The sequence below is a fragment of the Triturus cristatus genome, chromosome 1_2 (assembly GCF_964204655.1).
Source record: "Triturus cristatus chromosome 1_2, aTriCri1.1, whole genome shotgun sequence".
NCBI lineage: Eukaryota > Metazoa > Chordata > Amphibia > Caudata > Salamandridae > Triturus > Triturus cristatus.
Genome location: NC_140580.1, coordinates 587,822,245 through 587,839,611, shown reverse-complemented (window position 1 = coordinate 587,839,611; position 17,367 = coordinate 587,822,245). Strand labels below are relative to the sequence as shown.

The 17,367-nt window shown below is 44.9% G+C and overlaps 1 protein-coding gene across 2 annotated transcripts in view; it reads right to left on the bottom strand.

The window, feature by feature from the left end:
- NEURL1 (neuralized E3 ubiquitin protein ligase 1) overlaps positions 1 to 16,708 on the bottom strand; it is a 463,336-nt gene extending 446,628 nt beyond the window's left edge. The window contains exon 1 of one of the 2 annotated variants that reach the window (XM_085606709.1): positions 16,499 to 16,708. In XM_085606709.1, the coding sequence (XP_085462835.1) occupies positions 16,499 to 16,532 (34 nt within the window). In that variant the 5' untranslated portion in view covers positions 16,533 to 16,708. The remainder of the gene's footprint in view (positions 1 to 16,498) is intronic. The other variant, XM_085606704.1, reaches the window with a different exon arrangement.
- Positions 16,709 to 17,367: the final 659 nt, after the last annotated feature.

Genomic DNA, 17,367 nt, shown 5'->3' with positions numbered 1-17,367 from the left:
ATGCCTTAGTAGGCGATCACATCTGTATAAACGAATATACGGTCAACATGAAGGACATGACCAACTGTAGGACCTCCAACTGCATCTATGCCATTCAATGCCCCTGCCCTCTCACCTATGTAGGCGAAACTGCCAGAGAAATAAGGATACGAATAGGTGAGCACAAATCCAACATCAGACGATCCAAACACGGAGCCCCCTTAGTAGACCATTGGGTTCAAAATGGCCATTCTGAAGCCGACTTACGCTGGACTATTCTGGAAAAGATCCGCACACAAAGAGGAACAGACTGCAATAATGTGCGCAAGAAACGGGAAGTTTTTTGGATATTTGTTCTTAAATCTAAGGACAAGGGCCTAAACGAATCCCTGCCTTGGGAAAATGCAATTGTTTAGGTTTCTTTTCAGATTGTTCCATTATGAGAAACTTCATTACGGTGTCATGTGAAGTGCAGCCTTATCCACCATAGTGCTGTCATTACGATCTCCTCTATTATGTGGCCTTGTCTGACAGACTCAATTGTTATTACTTTGTTTTTGACCCTTGCAGTCTCTGATGTCTATCAACATAATTCCCACATTCCATAGGCCTTTTTGTTCTAGAATCGCTAATTTCTGTCTACACGATCCTACCCACTCCTGCAGGCACATATCGTGAACGTCTATTGCATGCATAATCACTCCTGCTTTGTAATATCATCTGCCCGTTCGTCCCGTTTCGGTCTACTTGGTCCTTTTCATTTTGCAACCGTTCAAACTGAAGCAACTTTATCCTCCCACGGCTACGTAAGCTTTTAAAAAAATTGTTTTTCATCTAATCGCTGATCCTGGACACACCCTTTTTCTTTATCGGCGAAGACGCGTGTTGTTTTTTTCGCTCCGCGTCAAATTCGTGACGCGCAAGCCTATCGGCCTTTTTAAACGGCCCTCTAACATCACGTGTGCTTCCGGGCCCGATTCGTTTCACCTGAGGACTCTCGCTTTGTTTGGAGCACCGCGTTGACTCGTACCGCATCAGGTACTCGGATTAGACGCCTCTGTTCTGCTTTCTTCGTTTACCGCTTTATCTCACTACCTGGAATTTCCTTTTCCTTATTCTTACCCATTTATGCCTTTGTATTCTTTCAGTCTTGATTTAATCTGATCTCAAGCAATAATTCCGAAGATTTTGTTTAGAAGCTCTTAACTCATCCCTTCAAGCCTCGTCATTTAAGGTAATGTTCATCCCTTTTCAGCCGTCTGTTTTTCGCTAAGCCTACAGGAATTAAGTTGTGTTATTCAGTCGGTTATTTTTATGCCTTTATCATCTATTCCTGCAGAATCGGCCATCTAATTATCCCGCACCCGGAGTTCTCTTAGCAAGAGATCTGTAACCGACCCTGAGAGCGTGTATTTTCCCTTCAGGTGCGTTCGTCTACTGGCATTTTGCATACATATGCATGCCTATTCTGCCCAATGTATTTCTTTGTATTGTTTAACCTCTTCACGTTGATTCATATATATCTATATGTGTCTTACAAATTTATATGGTTTGCACTCTGCTTGTACGTTTATCCATTTTTATTTATTTTTAATATGTACTTGCCCTCATAAACATGTCTGCGCGTACGAGCCTAACCTATGCTTCACGCATTTAGTACTATACTTCCCACTGTATTTAAGCGGCTCGTCGTTTCCGACACGATTCTACATTATATTACTTACCTACTTCCCTTCAAAAAGGCACAAACTCTCTCCTTAATGCGCAGGAGAGCTTTAAATCCCTGTCCAAATTATCGTTTGCGAATACACTTATGCCTGTATGATCTATGCAATCATTTTGAGCGGTATTTCCGTCATGACCAGCTCATTTCCTGTATGTTTGCTTTTCCCAGTAGAACTATTTCAAGCTATTGGCTTGAGTGAATGCATCTAACCTGTGTTATTCGCTTCACGTGACTTCACAGGTGAGCGCCAACAATCCCTCTTTTTCCTCCCCGTTTTTCCCTTTCTCCTTTTTTCTCCCTCCCCTCCCTTTCCCCTCGCCCCCCCCTTCCCCCTCCCCTCCTCCATCCTTGCCCTCCCCACCCCTCTTCCCCTCCCGCCCCCCTGTCTTCATCATCTGGGGGGATAAACTACATAAAAAAGATAAAAAAAGAATTCTCACTGTATGTATATATTCTATTATGATCCTCTTTACACTTATTTTTCTTTCCCTTTCCCTTTTAATCTTTGGTAATTTCCTGGAATCCCTAGTGTATCCGCATTTTAACCGAATTTTATCAATAATATATTTCTATCACAAACTCATTGTTGCCCACTCTTGTTACTTATGATGCGAGTATGACATTTTCTTGACTTAGATAAATGATGTCTTCTAGATTTGCTATTTTAATGTATTATCATTACTGTCTTTGATAGGTCCCAGTCCTAAACCATACATTGACTCTTGGTTTCTGCTCGCCCTGAGGAAGGTGGCACCTATATTTCGGTGCATTCACCGAAACGCGCGTCGGCGCAAACATGAGGCCCACCTAAACCTTGTTTTGCCTTAAATTGTGGACATTTGTTAGCCAACATAATGTTGAACATTCATTGAATTATGTTAACACTTTGAATTTTTTGTAAGGTTTATATCCTCTACATGTGATTGTGCGAATTCAGCATTTATGTCTTAGAATGAATCTGGTTTGAGTGTGTTTGTTAGTGTGTGTTTGAATTTGTCTGGGACCCCGAAAAGCATGCTCTGTGTTATTTGAAAATTCTTTATGCACTGAATTTATTTCTCCGTAAATCAATTTAATTTGATAATAAAATTACTAAAATGTTCTTTTGTTTATTGTTTTGAATCATACTGCCCTAGTCCAAGTGTGGGTATATTAAAGAAGACGATACATTGTACGTGCTGAAATCTATAGGTAGAGATATTTGTGTTTGAATTTGAATTTATCCTGTTCTCCCACAAGTCTGAACTTGGGGTAATATAGTCATTTGTAAGAGGCAGATCCACAGCTTTCCCTCTCTCCAACTATCAGTAAAAGCGGATTTTCCGTTTAAGATTCTTCGACTACCTGTGCATGCTGAGGCCTCACTTAAGAAGGCCTTTCCACTCTCAAGGGAGCAATCAACCCAGCATCATCCAAGAGCTTTCTTGTTGTGAGTAAGATACTGTAGCTAGCGCGGCCTGTGGTTCAACAGCTGAATGGGCACTCTTTCCTATTCTGACTTTCCTTTAAAAAAACTTGTCAGGTGACCTGATTCTACATCAATGCAAAAACAACAGTTGTCATACATTCACCCCAGTACAGAGATCTGGGCCTAAATCCATCGTTTTTTTGCTCACCATGCCGTTCCAGCTTGAACCCAGCCATATGCAAATCAGTCTTGACCCTGTGTCTCATGGGTACAGTCCAGTCAGAACTGCCAAGCCAGGTCCTCCCTGGACTGGAAACAAGCATCCTAGGACCGGTTTTGGGGTTTCACCCCTCTTCAGCCAGGATAGCTTGATTCCAGTGGCATGGAGAGCACGGGACCCACGTCTGGGCATACCCTTCCCACTCGGGGTGACAAATGCAAAAACAACAGTTGATGGACAGAATGCAGAACAATGTCATACATTCACCCCAGTACAGAGATCTGGGCCTAAATCCATCGTTTTTTTGTTCACCCCGAAAACCGGTCCTAGGATGCTTGTTTCCGGTCCAGGGAGGACCTGGCTTGGCAGTTCGGTCTGGACCATTCCCATGAGGCACTGGGTCAGGACTGATTTGCATATGGTCAGGTCTAAACTGGGGTGGCATGGTGAGCAAAAGAATGATGGATTTAACCCAGATCTCTTGACTGGGGGTGAATGTTTTGATTTGTTCTGCATTCCGTCCATAAATTGTGTGTCTTAAACATATTTAGACTTTGTAGTTAAGCTCTGTTACCCCTTTTTACACATACTCCAGGTCAGGATGTAAAGGACAAAAGTTGTTGGTGATGGCCCATTACACGGTGGCTAACTGCCGCTCATGTTTTTAACACTTAAAAAAAGGATAATGCTTTTCTTGGCCAGAGGCTGGCGCACCCCATCAGATCACTTTAGGGCCCCCAATGATGGTCCGCCCACCAGTTTGAAGAACTCTGCTCTAATGAGATCTCAGTGGCATTCATCAGGAAGTATCACCTTTTCTGCTCAAGTGTACGACAAATGGAAATATATAATTGCATTCTGCATCTGAAGAAATTGACTGTAGGTGTCAGGTGTAGTCCTCAATGAATATGGATTATGGTTCATTAATTAGACAAATATTGGTTACTTTCTCAAAGCTTGAGATATGGCTCAGAGCTTTCCGAGTATCCCTGTCCTGGCCACTGGCATCTCCATGTAGTGAGGAAAACCTACACATCACATCTCAAATCCAGTGCTTCCCAGACATTTTAGAACCACAACCAAATTTTTAGAACAACAATCTTTTGCGACCCCCTCCTAAAACATGAGGTGGGCAATTTTTGAAATGCAACTAAAGCAGTGTGTGGTAGCTCACTGTCATTTACAGACAGCACATTTTCCATTGAGATGGCCACTAAATGTCCACATTTTTGTTTTCCTCAAAGCTGAATGTGTACAGTTCATTTACAGGTATTTCCATTTTGTTGCGTGTTACAAAACAATGATATCTCACAGCGTTTCCTTTCACAATCCCTGTACCCCAGCAAATTTGTCACATTCTACACTTTACTTTTCTTTCTCTGACTGCAAAGAGAGAGGAGTTTGTAAACACCCAGCTCTCATTTTATGATCTGATAAGTGCGGCTGTTTGCTGCACTACCTCCCCAGTAAGTATTTAAAGGTCCCTCTGGTGCTCTGCACTGGAGGGAGTCCTTTATTTTATTTTATCCTCGGGCTGCTCTCAAAGAGCTTCCTGAGCACCCTGAGTGTTTTCTCCTATTACTGAAGTGACGATCAGCGTGCAGGGCATACTGACCTCGTTGCAGTAAAAGTTAAAGCTAAATGAGCCAATGGGCTAGTTTTACTTTCACTGAATCAGTTTATATCTCAGCCCCCGAGCACTGATTCCTTTGGGAGAGGTATCACTTGAATGGGGAGAATCTCCTCTTTCCTATGGTACTTCTGTCCAGTGGATCCATGATTGGAGATTGCCACAGGAGGGCAATCCACAAGCAGGGATCCAGCCACCAGACATAGAGGGAGCAGACTGCTGGGCAAGGGCTTGTGCTCCTCCATGGCAACCACTATATGTAAGTATTTCTGCTCCCATGAGGGGCAGATGGGGGCAATTACCCCCGATCTGCCCCCTCCGGGAAAGTTTATTTATTTAAAAAAAATATAGGGGTGGGGGTGCCCACCAAGTGCATGGTCCCCGCACATAAATGGTCAACAATCTTCCTCCCCCCACCCCAGGGCAGATGGGGTAATTACCCCCCCCCCCATCTGCCCCCAACAGGACAAGGAGTCCAATAGGTACCAGGGATTTTGTTTTTTAATAAAAATATAGGGGTGGGGGCTGCCCAGCATGGGCATGGCCATGTACCCACCGCAATAAATGGGGCAACAGTCTTTCTGCCCCCGATCTGCCCTCCAGGGGAGCAGAAAGCTCACTAGATGCCAGGGAATTGCTTTTTAAATGAAGGGGTGGTGGCTTTCCAGCATGGGAATGGCCATGCCCCCACCCCAAGTAAACAAGGCAACAGTCTATCTGCACCCCACTGGGGAGGGGAGATTGGGGTAATCAGCCTCACCCTAAAAATTCAAAAGTCTTCCTGCTCCCCTAGAAACTAAAGCATCTCATCGGCAAGCAAGAGGACATTTGATGCTTTAGGGTGTTGTTTTGACATATGGGCTAGGAGAGCGTGGCTAAATCCTAATATCGGCCCATATGCAATGGTGAACAGCTGCACTTTTGTGCTTGTGTAGGCTGCCACCTGGAAAACCCTACCAGACCCAGACAGTTCTGAAAACTAGACATCCGGGGGTGGTGTGATTTGCATGCATCCCATATTATTTTCTTACCCACAATACCCTGCAAATCTCAAACTTTGACTTAAAACACATTTTCCTCATATTTCTGTGAGGAAAACTTGTGGAATCTGCGGGGAACCACACATTTCCTACCACACAACATTCCCCCAAGTCTCCTGATAAAAATGGTACCTCACCTGGTTGGGTGGGGTAAGTGACCTTGACACAAAAGGCACTAAAATGCTAAGTGAAGAGATTGGCTGGGGCTTTGCTTGGCCGCCACCCATGGAAACCTACCAACGACAGACATATTTGAAAACTAGACAACCAGGGGATTCCAGGGTGATGTGCCTTGCATGAATCCCATCAGGATTTCTACCCACATATCCTGCAAACCTCAAAGTTTGCCCGGAATCATGCATTTTTCTTACATTTCTGTTATGGAAAAATTCTCGAATCCACAGGGATCCAAAAAATTCCTATCACCCAGCACTGCACCACTTGTGTGGCTGGACCTAGTGCCCGCGAGGGGAACGGATCAAACCAAAAGTCAATGGGAGTCCCTTTTCAAAGGCTCCCATTCGCCTTGGTTTTATCCACAGCTACCCACTTTGCAAAAAACTGGTCAGTCTTGAGTGGAAAAATGTGATGTATTCATGTTGCGTTTTGGCTGTTCCCTGTTGTGGGCACCAGACCTACCCACACAATAGAGGTACCATTTTTATTGGAAGACTTAGTAAAATACTGGGTGGAAGGAAGTTGGTGACTCCCCACAGATTCCAGAACTTTTAATCACAGAAATGTGAGGAAAATGTGTTATTTTAGTCAAAATTGTAAGTTTTGCAAGGGATCCTGGACAAAACAACCTGGTGAGAGCCACGCAAGTCACCCCATCCTGGATTCCCTTAGATGTCTAGTTTTCAAAAATGTCCAGGTGTGCTAGGTTTCCCTTGGTGCAGACAGAATGAGGTCCCAAAATCCACAGCTTCCCACTTTGCAACAAAATGGGTCAGTTTTGAGTGGAAAATATGTGGTGTCCATGATGCTTTCTGGGCATTTCCTGTCGGGCCACTAGGCCTACCCATACAAGTGAAGTACCATTTTTTATCAGAAGGCTTAGGGGAATACAGGGTTAAACACAGTGTGTTTATCCCTGCAGATTTCAGAACTTTCCGTTACAGAAATGTGAGGAAAATGTGTTTTTTTTGTCAAAGTTTGATGTTTGCAAGGGATTCTAAGTGAAACATCCTGGTGAGAGCCACACAAGTCACCCCATCCTAGATTTCCGTAAGTGTCTAGCTTTAAAAAATGTACATGTTTGCTAAGTTTTCTTCTGTGTCAGCTGAGCTAGGGCCCAAAATCCTCAGCTATTTGCTTGTGATTTCAGTGGAAAAATCTGATGTGTCCTTGTTGCGTTTTGGTCTTTGCCTGTCACAGGCACTAGGCCTCCCCACACAAGTAAAGTATACCATTTTATCGGAAGACACTTGGGACCATAGAAAAGTAGAATATTTGCTATCACCAATTGAACCTTGCTGCATTTGTGCCTTCCAAATGTAAGCCAGTGAGTAAGAAAAAAGACATTTTGAAAAATACCCTCTTAATCATATGCTGGTATGGGTAACAGCAAATTCAAAGATGTACAAAAAAGTGACACTCCTAAACTTTATATCTTGCGCCCATTTTAGAAGCACATAGGTTTATTTGATACCCATTTTTGACTCTACATATTTCACCATATGAATTGGTCTATACTCAGTACACAATGAAAAGACATTGTATGGTGCAGCTCGGTTGTTAGCTCTGGGTACCCCGAGTTCTTGGAGAACCCACAAACTTATATATCACCCCAACCAAAAGGATTTACCAAACATAATGGTACATTGCTTTTGTAAATCAGCCATTGTGACAAAACTTTACAGATGAAATCGTGGTCTCAAGTGTAGGTTTCTTTGGGAAAAAACCTTCAGGGATCTACACATTTGGACCCTTGCTGTATTCAGAATTGTATTTACCTTTAAGAAATATATAGCTTTCCTGGATCACCCTTGAGTTTCATTTTGGTGTCCACCATGAAATGGAAGTAGGTTGAAAGCACAAAAATTTGAAAAAACGGGCTACCTCTTTAAAAAATGCCAAAACTGTGGGAAGAAAATAAGGTTTTTTGATTAAGCTCTGCAAGTTCCTGAAAGCTGGGAAGATGGTGACTTGAGCACAAGAAACCGTTTGTTGATGCCAGTTTTATCCAGAGCACTTTTTTCTTATTTTTCTCCAAAAACTCTAAATGTAGCTCTATTTTGCCTATTTTCTCGGTCCCCTCCAGGAGAATACATAAACTCTGGGTACCTTTAGAATTCCCAGGATGTTGGGAAAAAGGATGCAAATTAGGCGTGCATACTTAGTGTGGACAAAAAGTTATGGAGACCTAAGCTCGAACTACCCCAAATAGCCAAATGAGGGCTCACAACAGGGGTTGGAGGGGGCATGGGGTGGGAACAGGGGACCAGCCGTTAAGGGGGAAAAATGATTAGCAGCAATTTGTCAGAATACATAGACTGACATTTGACCTCTGTCTCTTCAGCACAGCAAATGTGATAAGGTACATACAAATATAAAAGCATCTTTATTTAGTGCTTAGAGTTTCACGACACAACAAACATTGGCTCGTGACCTACGGTTTGGGATACGATGCTCTAGTCAGTCTCTTAAGATATGGTTTGCAATTGTAACCCAACTAGTGGGCTGAACTATTCCCCAAGTCATTTTAACTATAACATTTGATGACTTATTAAAACGTAACCAGTTTCACCATAAGAGTTTTATTATGCACAAGTTTCCTCTGCACTATATATACCCTAACACCGAACAATTTAAATAGCGGCATAAATTCATACCCCAGAAAAAAACACCCTTGACAGCTACCCAACATTCCAGTGGGTAGTAGCTTGCACTTAGATCATTATCTGTGCCAGGAGGGGCCAGAGGATGAAGAATGCCATGATGGGGGAGTGCCTTGGTCCAGAACAGTGAGGTACTTAGACCCACTGAGTGCCTTTGTTTTCCTCACAAAATGCAGTCAGTTCTGTTGTGTGCGTTTTTGATAGTAGGAGGTTGCAGCGGCTCTGCCCTTAAAATCCATCAGATCCTAATGTGTTTGATTAAGTAACAAATATGACCTTTGTCTTTGACTGACTGAATTGTAATCAGTTAAAAGTCATCCACTTATCTTTAGCCTTTAGGATAGATTCAATTTACAGGTGTGTTCTGAAGCACTTGAAAGGCAAACTAGTTACATATGTTGTCTGAATAATAACGCAGATTGAACCTGTAGGCTCGAATGACTGTCGTCAATGGTGTCAAATTATACGCCGGTAAAGAGATAGTGGCAAACATGAGTCACCTGCTAGCAAAATGGTCCAGTCTCATAAAATGTACCTTCTCACGCGGCATCCAAGATTAATTTAACAGCCCCCAGGCACCGCTACTGAATTTTGTGATGCCTTATCAGCCAAAAACCAAGGACCTTTGCCACAAGTGATGGAGAGGGACAAGGGATCCTTTTAGTGAACAAGGCCTTGGTGGAGTCCCAGAACTCATCATTGCTTTCTACTATCGACACTTCTGATTTATCCGAGTTTAGCCAGCGGGTCCACATTCCTGCATCGATTCCTAATAAGTATTGACAACCAAAGCAGCACCTGTGGCTCACCGGCCTACGAGCAAAAATTGGAACCCAGAGACGACTAAATACATATTTTCAATTCACTTAGAAAAAGAGTTAAAAATAAGTTATGGTTCAGTGAGTACAGACCTAAAAAAAGTCCATAGCGGAGGAGCCACCACTGAATTAGACCCTACAGCCAGCCACCTGTGCACTCTGACAGCCTTCACCTTAACATAACCTCGATTTTTTTTTTATTAAAAAAAAAATCATGATTTTTTCAGCCTATTTCCTAATATGAAATGGAAAGTGCAATTTTCAGAGAAAAATCACAACTTAGGTCATCATTATGTCCGCCCGCCACCGTAACGGAGTGCGGGACCGACCGCCGATGCTGCGGCGGTCCCGCCATGCACATTAGGATGCGCCCGCCACACTGGCGGGCGAACTCTGGGCCACTTACATTGCGGGTGGATCTGCTGGTTGCAGACCCGCTCGCAATGTTAAAGGACTGTGCACAGCATTGCAATGCACAACAAGGCAGGCACCACGTGGTGCCTGCCGCGTAGTGCATTGCAATGATGGGGGTACCCTAGGTACCCCCCATGTGCACCCCCCAACACCCTGGGGGCCCGTAACGGGCCCCCAATGTCAAAAACCGCATGCCTTTCTGCCGCCATGGAAAGGCAATTCTCCACCTACATCATAATATGGATGGCGGTGTCTTGCAGATACAGCCACCATATTGTGTCCCTTTTCCGCCCGATCGAGATTTCGACCGGCAGAAAAGCGGCGGACTGTCTTTCCGTCCTCCGCGGGGCCCCCGCCATACTAATATGGTGGGGGGATAACCAGGGACATATGGCGGGCGGATCACCACCGCCGGGCGATCTGATCATCCGCCCGCAATCATAATGGGGCCCTTTGTGTACAACTCATTTTTTACAGTTTTGCTCCAATTTGCCATGCCTCTTAGTGCCCCTTGGCACTCCCCTACTGGTAAGCACCTCTCATAGCGCCTCTCCTTGGCTCTGGAATACTTTTACTCCTTTATCAGCCAATGACATTTCAAATGAAAGTGACAGTAATCATGAAAGTATTAACCAATGCAAGCTCATTTTGGCAGTTTTATAAAATGCTAATGCCTAAAAACTACTGAATGAATTTACCCCAAACCTCGAAAAGGATGCTTTGTGACCCAAGTTCTATTTTCATGCCAAGTTTGGAGTATATCTGTGCTGCAATTTTTGCTGCTACTGTAAGCAAAATTTCCTATGGGAGCTAAGTGGGAAAGCACACCTTTTGTGGTCCCCCTCCCCTTAACTCTTTTTTTCCTGCAGGGAACTTCAATAAAAATGGCATGCTGGAATTTAGCTGCAAATGCTAAGCGGCTGCCAAATTTGGAACCCATCTGTCCATGGGGTCAAAATGTATTAGCAAATCGAAAATGACTCTTAAAAGCTTAAATGCTGCTGAATAATAAATACAGGGTGGAGACTGACGATTTACAATAAGGTAGGTAACAGAAAGGTATCCTGTAAAACATGTCAGAGAAGACATCCAGGTTAAAAATTGATAAAGAGGGATTACCTGGACTATCCAAGAAGAAGGAACACACCCAGTCCAGTATGGTGCCTCTGTAACCTCCTTGGGCTAGATGTCTGTGCTAACAAACATTTTACAAATGTTGAAAGTCTTACAAATGATTCATAAAATCAGGGTGTTGACACCACTACCATCGGACACACCATATGCAGTACCAACATCAAACTCGTAATTTGTAGGCTGGGTAAATCACCTGGGAAGAGGACACAAATACAGATGCATCAAAAAGGCTCCTTGGTTCAGCTTCCACCGCCTACACAGACACCTGAGAACTAGGCTGAAATCTGACATATTCATGGGTCAGAGGATGAAGTTTTCCAAGGCATAACAAAGCCAGTGGCTTCCCACAAACTGAGGGTGGCATTCAGAACGATGGCATGTGATGGGGCAGGTATAGAAGTCAGATCTTCAGTGGTTCTAGGGCTCTGGTTTAAAATACTTGAGGAGCCTCGATACTTGCTGAAGAGAACATGAGGAGGCGAAGTGACAGGCTTTAAAAGGAGGCGTTGGGTCTGGAAATGTAGGAGCAGCTGGGGAACTAGTGATGCCACTACTAAGCTTTTCTACCCTTTCCAAAAATAATTGCCGAAGATTCTCAAAGGGGACGAAGAGGAAGAAACAGGTGAAATAGATGCTTCGGCAGCAAACCATTCTCAAAAATCATTGGAATAATCGCTTTAAACACGCCAAGTAAGGCACTGGAAATGTGAACCGAATAATGTGTTCATTAGCTTATAAGTTGTGTATGTCATGCCAAGCCAGTGTCTTTCACTGAAACTTTCCAAAGGGCAGAGGCCAAGTTCACAATTATATTGACCCTTTGCTGTTAGATGAATTTATAAACCAATTTCAGAGGTAACTAAATAATTTGTGCTGTGACTTATGGCCAGGGAAATTGCATCAGTAGACTCAGATTATCCTTGACTTTCAAGACAGCCAGTTAGACTGATAAAGGAGAATGGCTAAGTCATGCAGAAGAGAAGAGCCAACTTTAATGACGGAGACATATTGTCAGCTGAAATGTTTTTCCTTGGGTAGCTTTTCTTTGGAGGAAATTGTTTGCCATCACTTTCCTGATGGCCAGATAACATCATAACAGAGAACAGTATTAACACATCAGCAACTTAAAATTACAGTTAAGGCCGGTCCGTAATCACCTATATATAGTAGGCATGGTGTAGGAAAACTCATGGGAATCTGGGATGGAAGAACCATACATCTGAGAATTACAACTGAAAAGAATCACTTTAGAAGGAATAATTCCAAGCTACTCTCATAGCCTTTGCCAGCACTGCAAACAAAGGATCTAAATTGGATGGTTCATATACAATCATCAGACGTAATGATTATCATTAATGAGATTGCACTTGACTAGGAAGGTTTTGACTGATACCTTGCTGGAATGGGAAAGGGCAATGCAACAAATTGATTCTTTAATGAACGATGGCATGCCAATTATTTTAAAGAGTTTAAAAAAAAGTATTTGAAGATAAATTGTGATGCCTTCCAACAGGAATTTTTTTGGGCAGTTTACAGTACCCTACACTCTGGTGCCTCTGACTGCTCATTTGGATGTGCATCAATCCAGGGGCGCCAAGCCCAGGTCCCTTACCTCCCTCATACCACCACCCCTCCTTGCAAAGTCAGTGCCCTCTACATTATTCCCATTAAAGCAATACCACATATTCATCCACCAAACGACTACAAATTTCTCTCTGCCTGCTCCCAGCCTTACTTTGCTATGGGAAAAGATCAGTCTTAATGCAATTTGTTGATTTTGTAAATGGCACAACTTGCCAATTGTGGCCTGTGGGATTATGCAAGGAAAGTGCCTATGCTGTCTGCACCTACAGTGCAAGGCCCAACATAAAAGATAATTATTAGTACTACCCACTGCGAGAAAATAGGGGTACAGCCGCTTCTACAGACACATTTTATTATCTGATGCGCCAGCTTTACTGATGGAATTCAAAAACATGAGAATGACAGCTCTGAAACACTGGCCTTTGCAGACGGCGACCAGATACCCCGGCTCTTAAGTATATTATCTGGTGATACTGGCGCTCTGGATAACGCCTATGGAAGCATCCTGTAGAGCTGTGTTCCCTCCAGTACTTTTGGGAAGGGCATTGCTTTGAGAATCGATCTTCGATAGCCTGCAATGACTGGCTTGGTGGTGCCCTCTGAAGCCGCAAAGAAATCTACTGCTACGGTCTGATCGGCCCTGCTGACGCACCTGCCGAGCCTGTCTAACATTCCTGTCAATCAAAGTGGAGGCGGAGGAGGTGCCTTTCTACGGCACTTATTCATTACCAGGGGAGGGATGGCTGCGCTCCTGCCCGGGTCAGGGTCTGTAATGAGTGCGCGTCTCTTCTGCTGCGCTCGCTGCTTTATCATCCCAGGACGTGTCCGGGCGCAATTACAAGACGTTGTCCCTCTCCCGATGTAGCAAAAGGTCCGGCTTGGAAAGGGCTGTTCACGCCTGTCCCGTAATCAGTGTTAGCACAATTGAAAGAAAGTCTTAAAGCCCCTAAAATGGGACTCCGGCTTTGAGTAACTTACATGTCTGACCCTCTTCAGCCTTTCCCTTCGAAATGGATAAAATGAGTGGCACTAATGACTAATGGCGACGGCAGCGCCTGGTGATTAAACAGCTGGAGTGCTGGGTAAATGCACAATATTGCTATGTATTACGCTGGCAGAGCCGCTGCCTTGCCTGAACCGGGGTCCGGAGGTGCCGCTTCGACGCCGCCCCTACGATGGATGACGTTCTCTCACTTCAGGAAACGGCTTGAAAAAGACAGGCTGGAGCCGCCTCGGAGTGCCTTGAGCGCAGAGCTGAAAGCACGCGCATCCTCAGCCCAGCTCGGGTTCATCGCCTGGTAACCAGGTGAAGCGCTATACATAACCGGAGCCCAGGGCCGGCCGGGCCTCGACTATTTCTGTCCGTACTCTGGATAGAGCCGGCCCGGGGCGCACTCAGGCCCCGCCGCCACAGCCAGGGCCAGTCAGGTCCCCAGTTGCCTCATACTAATGACGCGCCAGGCGTCCAGATAATGTGACCAACAATGTATTATTAATATTACTATTAAGACTGGGACAGCAAATAAATCCCAGGCCGGTTTTTTCTTATGAATTATAGACGCTGTTCGGAATCTTATGGGAAATGACATTTCGGAAAACACAGCAAAGAATTCTCCTTCCCGTATTCCCACTAGTGCGCTCTACAATATCCGTGCACACACACCCTTTCCTGGGTGCTCCACTTCTAACGTGCACAAAAAGCCACCGGTATTTTAAATAATGCATTGCAAAGCATACATTGCCTTCCATGGAGTCCATGCTATGCACTCTTGCTGCTGAAAGGTGAGGGCTACAGAGCTGGAGAACTGAAAGGAAAGAACTCTGGGGATAGGGGCATATCAACAACAACCGGCGATAATTATCACTAAGCGCACTTAGCACTAGGATAATTATCAATGGCTAGCATGGATTTTTATCGCCGAGATAGCATGCTATTAGCAACGCTTATCTCAAAAGCGATAAAAATCTTCACGCTAACTGCCTAACGTGAGATTATCGCTAGAAGGTGTTAGCTTGATGATAGGGACTCACAAACTTAGCCATGATTTCCACCTTCCATGTCAGTCATGAAGCAGGCGTAAGGAAAGTAGCGATAAAGGAGTTATCGCTACTTTTCTTGCTGCTATGCTTCATAGCGTGGGGCTTAGCGACATTTCTCATGTCAGGTCAGGAACGCCCACTTTGCATCATGCAAAGCTGGGCGTTAGGAATTCCTACGCTAACGTAAGTTTTCACGCGTTAGCGTGAGCTTGCTAATTAGGCGATAAAATTATCGCCGATTGTCGGCCGAAAACGGCCGCAAAAACGGCGATAATTTTATCGCCTCGCCTTCCTGATATGCCCCTATAGTTCACATGGGTCGGCCTGGGCAACGCGTGTCTTCTTGAGCATTACCTGAAACGACCCTACCTTTCTTGAACTCTGACGAAGGGTCTGCTGTAACTTTTATGTAAAAACCCTTTTAATTGGACATGAAAGCAATTGGAGTTTTTGTAGTTTAGTATCACGTTTTGTTATGATTATATTTGTTATGCAATTGTTTTAATTAATTTATAAAAACAAACAACAATTGCCACTCTTGCATTAAAAGGCACTTACTTAATTTCACACCTCTGTAAGAGTGAGATCACACAGTGAACAACACAAAACCATAACTGAAATACCTCAAAGTACTCCCAAGCACACATACCTCTTTTTCACACCCACGTTTTTGTAAACAAAGGATATATTTGAAATATACGTGTATACTTTTGAATTGTTCAGAAATGCCGCTGACGTGAGTGTAGCTCGGCTGCTCCCAGGTTCAGAACCTTAAATTGATTCATCGGCCGCTGCTCCGCCCAGAACAAAGCCCCGAGGAGATTTGCACATTTAATCACGACCTCCCTCCGCGCGCGCGCGCATGCGCGCACGTACCCCCCCTCTCCTGTGCCGAGGCCAGGCGGCGCTGCTGTGCGGCTGCTCTGAGGGCAGAGCCCGGAGCTGATGGGGTGTGACGGGGGTCACACAGAGCCATACACCGCTGCCGAACCAGGCTGGGCTTCAGCCCTACTCACACCAAATGCAATTACGTATTAAACCTCAGGTAACCGCAAAATGAAGCAAGAGGGAGCACGGAGGCTATTCGGGGTCATGCCGATGTTGTGGGTGTATGGGGACGGGTGCGGTGGCAGGCAGCAATATTTATATTCAAATGAAGTAAGCGAAGACCAAATGTCAGAGGAAGATGCCGAGCACACCTACACAAAACCATGCCCCACTTTTGTCACGGTAACTACAGCACCGCATGGCTTGTGTACAGAGAAAGGGATATATTGTTCTTCAAAACGAAAAACGAATACCTTCAATAACCACAAAACCCGATTTTGAACAAAGTGCCTAGCGCGCTGCTACAATGGCACATTTACAATATGAACCTACTCGGGCAGAGGCGTAGGCAGATGGCAGATGTGCAATGGGTTGTATTTGTCTCCCTGGCCCCTGTGCACGCTCCTGTGCCTGCAGCCAACACTCTCACACGGCAGTCTGCTCAATGGAAGCACACGGCGTGGGCGCAGGTGAGCGACACACCAACGCCGTGGAGGCTGAGCTGAAGCCATAAGACTGGACCTAATGGCCTGCCTGGTCTAGAGGATGTGCCCGTGCAGTCACCGCACCCTCCCCCCCCCCCCTGCTGTGCAAAGGATGCGAGGGCTTGCCACTTACCATACAGAGTGCTCCGTGTGATCTGTCCGCCCATAGTAATGGCCAAGGTGGCTGCCTGTCACGGCCACGCTCAGTGCAGCCTGGTGCGGAGCTCTCCTCTCGCAGGCATTATTCGTGCGCACAAGCAGCACCCCGGGCTCCCGAGCCTGCACATCCCATCCCTGCACAGGCGGAACCGTGCGAGGCGATCCGGGGATGCCACCCACTCCCAGGTCCTCCCTCTCGCAGGCGGCGAGGGATCTGTCAGCCGTATTTACATAACAGGGAGGGGACTCGGGGCTGCCTGAAATAGCGAGAGCGCGTTTAGAGATGCACTCTCCTTTCCAAGACCCCAGGCAGGCAGCTCGTGTGCCCGGAAGCTGTGGATTTATGATGATCAGCTCATTAATTATCCCAGTTTCTTATAACAAAGGAAAAGCAAATGGAATATAAAGTGTCATTTTGCACCACGTCAACCGAGTCTGTTTTCCTCCATCACATTTTCTTTAAAATACACTGTTGTCAGGTGTGCGTTGCTCTTCAGCTCTCCCACATGTCGGTTGTGTGCATGGAGGCTTACCACAAGCATTTGTTAGCGCAAAATTCAAACTCCGGTGGTTATCATCTTTTGGGAAATGTAAACAAAAAGTTTAAATAAGTTGGACATGATTGCCAAAACGGCAGTCTGGTTTGTAATGTCGACACACGATCTAACAGAGCAAAAAATCGAATTGGGTGATGCACCGGCATTTAGGTCAATAGCACGTGAAAGGCACTAGCTCGACTGATGGCATGGCCAAACTCAGCTTTTCATCTTTACTAGGTAATTAAAACAGCAGGTTTGATTGTGAGTCGCTTTGCAATCCTAGCAGCACCGAGAATATAAATTG